The sequence below is a fragment of the Microchirus variegatus genome (assembly GCF_963457635.1).
Source record: "Microchirus variegatus genome assembly, chromosome: 1".
NCBI classification, from domain to species: Eukaryota; Metazoa; Chordata; class Actinopteri; order Pleuronectiformes; family Soleidae; genus Microchirus; species Microchirus variegatus.
In genome coordinates, this window is record NC_139802.1 from 716844 (window position 1) to 727418 (window position 10575).

At 40.5% G+C, this 10575-nt stretch overlaps 1 protein-coding gene across 1 annotated transcript; it reads left to right on the forward strand.

The window, feature by feature from the left end:
- The first annotated feature begins 1582 nt into the window (after positions 1-1582).
- tnfrsf1a (tumor necrosis factor receptor superfamily, member 1a) lies at positions 1583-10356 on the forward strand. Its single transcript, XM_083894069.1, has 10 exons — positions 1583-1705; positions 4058-4156; positions 4251-4356; positions 5383-5508; positions 5633-5788; positions 5895-5973; positions 6920-6969; positions 7913-8091; positions 8175-8295; positions 8435-10356. Exons 2-10 carry the CDS (start codon positions 4094-4096, stop codon positions 8788-8790), a joined length of 1236 nt encoding a protein of 411 aa, XP_083750195.1. The 5' UTR covers positions 1583-1705; positions 4058-4093; the 3' UTR covers positions 8791-10356.
- The last annotated feature ends 219 nt before the right edge of the window (positions 10357-10575 follow it).

A 10575-nucleotide genomic window follows, 5' to 3' on the forward strand; every position in this document is an offset into this window, starting at 1 on the left:
TTATCTTCATAATCTATTTACAGTGAGTCACTCTGCTGACTGGCATTTAATCTCTCACTCTGTGAGTGTGTGTGTGTACAGTGGTGTTTTGTTGCCTTTATGGTTTTGTCAGGACCAGCTGACAAAGCTCTTAGGGCTCAAAGTCTGCTCCTAATTAGGCCAAACCTCATTTTCTGAAGAATTGGCTGAAGTAAGTCACTTCCCTTCACCATAGTCATAAACCTTAACCAGAATCAGAATCCGTTGGCTTTGGTTAGGCTGTCCAAATGAATGGAAGCTAATTAAAGTGTATTATTAGGATGTGGATTAGGTTTATAATACAGTGAGTGTGAGTCAGGCGCGTAGCCACATCAGGGCCAACGTGGGCCAGTGCTAATATGATTGACAGCTGGTCCACCCTATAAGACGTGCAGCATTAACTTGAATTGAATGGTGAGAGATTACGCATCACATGCATATTGTGCCAAAAAAAATGCCATTAATCATCTAATATGTGATGAAATCAAATGTTTAATTTTGGGACAAATACTGCCTAATAATAGGGGGGTGGGGAAAGTCACCTTTAAAGTTATTGTGCGTATTTGCTTAATTCAAGCCTGGATGTAGCCTATTTGTTTGCCATTAATTGTCTGATATGTGATGAAATCGTGTGTTGTTTAAAGCTCACATAGAGTGGTCCTGTTGCACATATATGTTAGTTATGGAGGTCTACTTACATACATTAACTTGTTTTTATGCTCAAAAACCTCTTAGTTGCTGTAAACGAGCCGATAGAAATCTCTCCTTACTGACGCTCTCCTCAGCCGCGATATTTCAGACTGAAATCTCACACCCAGAAGACAGACTGTTGTGATTGGCCAATAACCGGAAGTGACATATTCAGCACACCCGCTCTCAGAAGCACAGCTCCCCCCTCTGGAACGGTGGATGCACTGCTCCTCATTATCAAAACATTGTTTTAACAGTGTTTAAAAATAGCTTCTTCACGACTCCCCGCCTCAGTCCCTTTGACGACCTTTGACCCAGAGTCAGACCCAGAGTCAGAAGACACTGTCGCTCGTGAAACACCTCCACAACGGACGTTATTCTTCTTCTGTGGTTCAATGTACGCAACCGGATGTGCCCGGACTAGTGCCCGGAGCAGGAGGATCTGCTGTTCAGGAGAAATGCTGTTTACGTAACCGGACCGGGTTTTTTCAGAGATCTCACTGAGTCCGAGATTACAATAAAACACAGTGTTCTCAGCAGTGACTGAACTGTTTGTGTTGACTATAATGTGATTTTTTTGCAAAGTAAAAAAAAAAGACTAAAAATAATGGCCCACCTGACTTCGCAAAAGTCCACCCTATTGAAAAACCCTGGCTACGCCACTGGTGTGAGTGAGTCACTGTGTGGATGTCTTCATTCTCAGACTGCTGTGCGTGTGCGCGCGCGCGCGTGTGTGTGTGTGTGCGCGCGCCTTGGTGCCAAAAGCCAACATGTCTCGCTCGCAATTCCTTGAAACGGGCGCGTGAGACACTCGTTTCCAGTTTGTGACGCCTCCTCCTCCTCCTCCTCCTCCTCCTCCTTCTTTCGTCCTCAGTCGAGAGGGTCGACAAACTGTGGAGCTGCGCTTTCAATGAACACATCGATAGGATTTTATAACAAACACTTTTAGCGCTTGATAAGTGGATTTACTGCAGTGACAGAGCGTCTAAAGCCGCAGGTGAGTGACGGTAAACGCGTGACTGTGCGCAGATCAGAGGAGATTCATATCAGGCTGAGTGAGTCTGTGGCGCTGGAGGTGGAATGCGGTGCGTTTCTGCGGAGCTAAACCGAAACCAGTGAGATAAAAACTGACTGTAAAGTCGACTGACTGTACATTATGGTCATTGTGAATGCGTCAAATGTGAATCTCACGAAGCTTGTTAAACTCTCAGAGTTTACAGGGAAGTGAAGCTGCCAAACTAGTGGCCAACAAATATGTGGGAGTTGTTCTGCTTGATTAATGTCTGTGTGAACGCTTTTCCCGTAACATTACCGTGTATTTACACTGGCTTCCTGTTGTCTTTAAACACTTCAGCTCAAGTTTGTTTACAGTGTAAACAACATTGATGTTATTGTCTCATAACATTTTACTGGAAGTAAACAAAAATGTTTTATTATTGTTCTGAACTCTCATAGTTTTGAAAACAGGGGTCTCAAACTGGCGGCCCTGGGGCCACATGCGGCCCCCCCACTAAATATCATGTTATAATGAAAACATGGCCCACGACCTCACTGTCTATTAAACACAGTGTGTAGCTGAGGCACAGCTGTTAGTGAGGTGGTAGAATATAATATATGTTTTTTATAACAGTAATAATAAGACATTTGGTCATAATTATTAAATGTATCATATACAACATTCAGTTACATATATAAATAAACTTGTTAGGGCCCGAGCCACGAATGGCAGTGGCCCCTAAACAGCCCCTGGTACGAATTTTAATTACAGTTGTCCACACTATTATTTATGTCATTTAAAATAAATGCCGGTTTTTGACATTAATACATTAATTTTGCATCATAAAAGGTATTATTAAGTATACGTGTGATATCATGATGCAATATTGTAAAACAGTTGAACTTTTTGTTCTCTATGCTGCCCCCTCTTGACCACAATAGATGCGCATTGGCCCCCTGGTCTAAATTAAGGTTAAATTAAAGGTAAAGGTGTCACGTTTATACGGTTAGATATACATCGTTTGTATGTAGTGCAATGTTTTTCAAGTGAGTCCCTCAGATTATGCCACATATCAGCAGTTGCGTAGTTATTTATTTATTTAAAGTCTTTCCAGCAGGTTTGCTGTGATTTACAATTACTAACCCAAGAGCAGGTTAAACATTTAAGCCAAGAGAAATGATCAAAGATGATATAACATCACCAAAGCACAGCATTTCCCACAATGCATAGCGATTGCGTTACCCGCAAAGTGACGGCACCGCCACTAGATCACAGTGTATCATGGTATATGCATCATGCGACGAGTGAAATAAGTAATAAATACAGAAAGTTATTTAACAATATGTTACAGAGTAGTTACCTTTATTTTACATTATATTTGGTTACATTTAGTTACATTTATCCTGTATGACAGTTACATCTGACCCTTTGAGGGTAACATGATGCTGATGTGGCCCTCAGTGAAAATGAGTTTGACACCCCTGCCCTAGAATAACTCTTTTTTTCAGGAAGTGTGGGAAACACTGTGTCTGGAAAACCCAGCTCCCATTAACTTAGTGGAAAACTAAGCTTAGAACTAATCGTGAAAAAACACACCTCGATATACGACCAAGTTTTTATGATAAGTATAGTTATATTAAAGCTAATATATTCTCTGGTTTCCTCCCTCCTGAATTATATATGAAAACAAAGGCTTTTACTTTGAAAGGGTGTGCAATATCATCCTGAATATTTTTGATTGCAACGTCACTAAACTGTTTCTCCTCCTCCCACTGCCCAGTCCTCATGTGGAGGATAAAGCGGTAAAAGATGGATAATGGATAAAGAATAATTCAGACTAAACTTTTACCTTGTTTTGCTAAATGATCATTATTTTCCCAGACCACCTTAAATGACCCTGCTTTCAGTTGTCGTCTAATAGAAGAACTGTATCAGCTCAGTTTAATGTGAAGTTAGGGTTGAAGATGTTGTTCCATTAAAATGAATAAGTTAAGATTAATCCTGTCACTTTATTCTACCTTGTAGCTAAATAATAATGCATTTTTCCCGTCCACCTGAAATGGTTTATTGTAACTCTGAGGTTTCACAAGATGGTAGAATTAAAGTGAAGACGAGCACACACACACTCCAGCTTTGCAGAGTTTCATTTTAGCTGCTCATATGTTGAAGAAACCACAACCGAAACTCGGGCCCCTTCCCCATTCTCATCACTCACGTTTACCCACAGGCTGCCGAAAATATAATCATAGAATAGAATAGAAATGATGAATAAACACTAATGTAAATATCAATTATTATCAACATTAACTTCCTGTGAATATTACTGAACGTTACCTGTTGTTTGACCTGCAGATGGCCTCGCATGGACTGAGTTAACCCTGCAAGACGATGGAGGGAGCTGGAATAAAGTGGAATAAAAAAGCCCCCGTGGGCACAACACTACTCCTCATGGTGAGACAGTGCTTGTGCTTCACTTAATATTTTTAAGATTTTTCATGTAAACATGCAAGATGCACTATAAACTTTGGTTGATTTATTTTTGCAGTGTCTGTTCGTCGCGTTGGCTTTGTCCCAAACTGAAAAAGTGCACACGTGTCAACCTGGCGACTACAGAACAGAACAGGGGATTTGTTGCGACAAATGTCGTCCAGGTACACAAGCTTAATTCTTCAGTGTGTGTGTGTGTGTGTGTGTGTGTGTGTGTGTGTGTGTGTGTGTGTGTGTGTGTGTGTGTGTGAGGGGCACTTCTTACATTGCTCAATGTTTTATCTTTGCTGTATTTATTTGTCCCTTACTTGACATTACTTGCAGTTTTATCTGTGCTGTATTTGTATTTATTTTAAAATAAACTGCGGGACTGCAGATGTAAATGAGCCTAAAGCCCAATTTATACTCCTGCGTAAAGTGCTCTGCGTAGGTTACGCAGACTCCTCTGCGTCGACGGAGAACCTGTCGTAGAGCCTCTGCGTCATCTGCACAAAATATGTTTTAAGTGTCCGTCACTCCGTCAAGGGACAACGGAGACGGCAAGAGCTGCGATTGGTCCTCAGGACAGGCTGAGCTAAAGCTGCTCTGTGTCGGCTCACAGTGAGCACCGAGCGTCCACAGACGCGGAGCTGATCCCCGCCGACAACGTCGCTGCCAAACTATAAATACGTCATATCTAAACACACACAGCACATGTTTAGACTCTAAATGGCTAATTTCTCGCCTCAAATTATCTTAAAACTGCGTTCCGGGACACAGAAAAGTGAGAAACGGCCACTGTTTACAACAACAACAGTCTTTCTCTCTCGGACGCCATTGCTCACTGTAGCCAGAAGCACAACAACCTTGCGCAGCGACCCCTACTGATCGGGCGGGAAATTGCAGCTCGTATCCGTCACCACGACGCAGAAGTATGAAGGCTCGAGTCGTCTCCGTGGTGACGCAGACGGATAACGCATTACGCAGTCGGAGAAGTATAATGTGGCCTTAAGGCTAACTCTGGTGCAATGCATCAAATGGCGACATTTATGTTTTAATTGCACATGGTCCCTTTCAAATAAAATTCAATCAATCAATCAATCAATCAATCAATCAAGCAGTGGTTTCTCAAAACTGAAAGGACCCACACATGTTGACATTGTCTCACACTATTAGATCAGTTCTTCTGATGTGACATTCATGTTTTCCAGGTAATAAGCTTGTAGAAAAGTGCCGTGCTACAGGTCAGAGAAGTAACTGCACACAATGTCCTAATGAACAGTTCATGGACCAGTTTAACTACTCCCCCAACTGCTGGCAATGCCGACGCTGCAAAGGTAAACGATCGCAATCTTTTTGTCTGACTCAGTTTCACCTTCTCCATTTATCAGTGTTGAAGTTAATGCGGTTTGTTTTGTCCAATCTTCTTCTTTCTTGTCAACCTTTTTTTTTATTTTACAGCATCAAAGCACGAATATGAGGTGTCGCCATGTACTCCAGTCAAAAACACTGAGTGTCAGTGTGAGGATGGCTATTACAAATCCAAAATAGACTCCGGAACGTACGACTGTCGCAGTTGTTCAAAATGTGGATCTGATGAAAAGGAAATACAAAGATGTGAGTGTTCAGACAAGTCCGTGTGCATCATCATCACCGATGTAGAAGCTCGTCTTCTTTTAGTTTGTCAGCTGTGTCGTTTAAATGATTCTTATTTTTTGCATAGGCACTGTGGAGAAAAACACTGTTTGTGAGTGTAAGGAGGATTACTACAGAGTCAAAAACAAGTGTGAACCATGCAAAATGTGAGTAATAACTATACTGAATTCTCTGTGAGCTTTTGGTGCGTACACTGTGTTCACGTTGTGCTGTTTAGTACGGTTTTATTTTTAAGCCATTGTTGGGGAAGTTAGTTTGTTGAATCGAAACTTGCTGTGCACTTCCAAATTTGGTCAATGTTTTTCCATTAGCGTTTCAGAAGAGGGAAGAATAAGGAACTAACACTGGGTTAGTAACATTTGTTTAATATTTGGACCCCTGGGGATGGACTCCCTATTTCACAGAGGGACAAAGATGCCTTTGGTGATCCTATGGTACATGGCTATATCATTAGCTAATTTGCTATACATTGCAGCTTTCTGTGGAATTAAAAAAGGGTTGTGGTGGTAGAAGTTTTTATAATCACATAGAGAAAGAATTAAGTGCTTAAGAAAGGAAAAGTGTTTGTTTCAGTGACTGGTGTAAGACAAATGAAGAAAAGGGACCAAATAAATGAATCCCACAGTCTTCAGTCTACATAGTCGAGATATATTTTGGGTGCACAAAAAAATTTGTGGAATTATTTTCCGGAATTTTACATCAAATTTATTAAATAACTCATACATACAATTCATTCAATTCATTCAATTCATGATCCATTTATCATATACATACATAGAAAATCTATATTTCTTGAAATTTGAAATTACCCATTCAAAATAATGTGTGTTACAGTCTGTTTCCTCCTGTCCAGATATTTTATCATCTTTACAAAGTGGGGAAACACTCGTTTAGTTTTGTCACTCAATATTAGTAATAGTGACAGATTATCACAAGAGTCCCCTGTGCATGAAACTGTGCCGTCAGCATTAACACGCTCGGCCTCATTGGCTCCTGTATGAAACATGTCTCGTCCTTCATAGCAATCACTTCCTCTTAGGGTGAAGCCTCTTCCTCATCAGTGTTGTGAAACATTCTCTCTGTCCTCCACAGTTGCTCCCCTGAGTGCAAACATCGCTGTGCAACGACTGCAAATACAAAAGGTGAGCGCTCGTGTCAGATACACGATTAACGGAATAGCTTTAATCGTGTATCTGTTCTCAAGCTCTTTATGTGTCTGTGCAGAGGTCAAACACTTGCTTCAAGAGATACATCACACTTCAGAGTAGAGGTTGACACAGCTAATATAAATGCTATTATCATCATCCTCATAAGTATTGTCTTTATCAATGTGCTGGGCTTATTATCTTTTTACCAGATAAAATATATCATTGCTTAACTTAAAGGTGCATTATGTAATAAACATAAAATCCTCCTAATATGTCACAGAGACTCAGGAATAATGTTCATATAACAAACTGAACTCACCAACAACAACAGTACAGACAAAATATTTGCATTAAAAAAAAAAATTTGCAGACTGCAAATCATGTTTATGTTTTGAAATCATGTTTTGGCATGTGGCGCCACCTACCGCCGTCTACCAATCATTGCAGTCAGTAGAGTCTCAGCTGCCGAGCAACCACGGGTTGCCAGTTACGTCAGAAAAGGAAACCTAAAAGACCTCGGTATTTTGAATTTGAATGTAGTAACTGTTTTTGGCCACATTCTTACATATGGCACCTTTATTTAGAATAGAATAGATTCTACTCTATTAAATAAACATTTATTGGGCAACAGTTATAACCTTTGTGTCCTATTTTATCGATGTGTTGTACATAAGTGAGAAGCACAAGTGCTTTAGGGCGTGTCCAACTCTGCATTTGCTGGTTACACACCACAAAGTCTCAGTGCAAAGTGAGGCACAGAGGTGTTGTATTTAGTGTTATGTTGCTTAACAATTTTGACCAAAGCTGGTGTAAAATTGAACATGACAAACCCTGGAAAATGTGTTTTTTAAATGTGCCTTTGCTGTTTTATAATAAAAAGAAATAATGTATACTTTTTTTTAACATGTGTCCATCTCCATATGTTTGAATTCTCAAGAAGATCCCGATGATGGAAAAGAGTTTCTGATCAGCATAATTGCTGGAGTTACAGCTTTGGCAGTGGTTTTGTTGGTGGTGGTGTTTTTTATCACCCACGTGGCCACAAAACGGTTTACCAAGAAGAAGCTGTTAAAAGCATCCACCCAAGCATCCGATTTCTCTCCAGACTCTTCTGAGGTACGCTGCTCTGACTGACTGTGTGGTCTTGTTTTCTCTCCCTCTTCCTTCTGCAGTCGTTTTATTCTAATTTTAATTCTTAGCAGGTTCTGATCAGATGTGAGGAACATTTCAAAAACAACAGTGTCCAAGCTGTGCCGGAAAGCCTTGTGAGTGAACAGCAGCAGTCCAACCTGCCTGACTGTGTCCCTCTGGAGATCAAGAGTGAGTATATTTGATACTGTACACAGCAGCACACGCTCCTCTGTGTGCTATCGCAAACACACAGAAGACTCATTGTTCTTACTCCCTTCTTTCCCCCCCCACCTCATCACACTGCCCCTCTTCTCTCCCCCGGCTGCAGTTGCTGACCTGATCTACACAGTGCTGGATCTAGTTCCCGTGCTGCAGGTGAAGCAGCTGGTGCGCATGCTTGGCGTGAAGGACACAGAGATCGAGCAGGCGGAGCTGGATTACCGACCGTGCCGCGAGGCTCACTACCAGATGTTGCGGGTGTGGGCAGAGAGAGGCTCTCGTGCAGGTGGTGGACGGGGTGGAATGCTCTACATGCCGTTGTTGCAGGAGTTGCTGGACAAATTGAAAATGATGCTTCTGATAGGGGCGGTCGAGGAGCTAGAGACAAAGTACGGCATTCACCAATGCACTAACCCGAGCCAAGTGGAACTAAACGCTTATGAAACCAAGTATTGTCCGCTTTAAGAGGCACACTGCATAACACAGGACAGTCTCAAAGCGTAACAAAGACATGGTGCTAAAACCACAGCAGCAGTTTTACAAAGTGAACCAGCATCACAGAGTGCTCTACCTCTCACACCCTTCATCTGCTCACAAGACCAGGTCAAACTACTGAGAGAGGCAGACGTTCAGGGAGGCAGAGCCACAGGAAGCTGGTCTTTGCACAGTTCAATTCTGCTGCACCCTTTGCAAAGAGCTTTCAAGAATGTATGTACATATGTACTTAATATCTGGGGGGGGTGAAGGTAAATGGAATAGTTTTGACATTTTTATGAAATATACTTGTACCTTTCTAGAGCTAGATGAGAAGGTTTGATACCAAAATGTGAGAGTTATTTTAGTTTTTATATTTTATAGCTGCTGTCAGTGAATTACTTAAAGGTGCCATATGTAAGAATGTGGCCAAAAACGGTTACTACATTCAAATTCAAAATGAACATTATTCCTGAGTCTCTGTGACATATTAGGGGGATTTTATGGCCAGTTGCTTTAGATTTATTACATAATGCACCTTTAACATTCCCTCTGGTAAAAAACAAACAAACAAACAAACATTTAATCCCAGTTTAAATGGGTTTTTCACCAGTACAAAAGTGTTCAATCCTAGGTCAAAGTGGTGGAAAAAATACTCCATTTTAAAAATCCTCAGCTATTCTCACTCATTTTAGTCATCAAATGCATTTATGAAGTGACGGTAACAACAGAGCGGACGTTTGCCTAAAGACAACACATCACTGACAGCAGCTTTATATCAGTGACCGTGTGAATATTTCTTTTCTTTCTTTCTTTTTTTAATCTAAATAAATCAAAGCATTTTTAAGACGTTAGTATCATATAATATATCTTTGGAAATAGAGAGGATTATAATCTTTATGATTTGATACTGGTTTGTTCAGTTTATTAAGTACATTCATTGTTGAGTGCAATTTGTACTGTATCATATTTTCCTATGGCTTTATCGGTTTTCTTTTTATTCAGACGCAAACCATTATGTCGTCTAAGCCAGTTAAGCTACTCGCATTTCAATGTTGAAGTCATTGCAGGACGACCTGATGGCTGAATGGTTAGGGAGCAAAGCAGACGGACACAAAGGCACTGACAGTGTCCTCAGTCTACTTCATTTTCTTCGAGAGAAAATAAAATACCAAAGAAAACCATCTTTGCCAAAGTTAACATTACAGGTATGATCACAAACCTTCTTTTCATTTGTGTCTGTAGCAGAAGGAAGTGAAAAATCTACCATTGATTTTTTCAGATCTGTTCATGTTCAGTACTTCCTGGTTCTACTGACAAAAGGGAAGACAAAAAAAAAAAAAAAGGAACCAGACCCCTGCCACATTTTTATAAACTTCACACCCTCATTAGCATTCTTCAAACCATCTATACGAGCATTATTCATTACTGTGGAAAAACAGGACACGCCTTGTCTCTGTCTGTCTTTGCCAAGCTATTTTTTTTTTTTAAGACCTGTCCCAGCCTGCACATTCAGATATGAATCAGTCACTGTGTTGTGGACTGGAGACTTTTTCAAAGCACTTTTATCTTGTATCATACTTTATAAGACAGACATGATTGAGTGAACGACTGTGGACAACTTTAAATAATAATAATAATAATAATAAAAGAAAATCATTTGTATGTGTGTCTCTGAATTGCACTATTAACAGACTGTAAACATGAATGAAATGTAAATGACGATGTGCACTAACAGTTATATTTAAACACTTCTGTACATTCCGATGTGAAGCC

Coding starts and splice junctions, on each gene's coding strand:
- tnfrsf1a (XM_083894069.1), top strand. CDS start 4,094: ATGGAGGGAGCTGGAATAAAGTGGAATAAAAAAGCCCCCGTGGGCACA. Junction 5,509..5,632: donor GCAATGCCGACGCTGCAAAG/GTAAACGATCGC, acceptor TTTATTTTACAG/CATCAAAGCACGAATATGAG. Junction 5,974..6,919: donor AAGTGTGAACCATGCAAAAT/GTGAGTAATAAC, acceptor TGTCCTCCACAG/TTGCTCCCCTGAGTGCAAAC.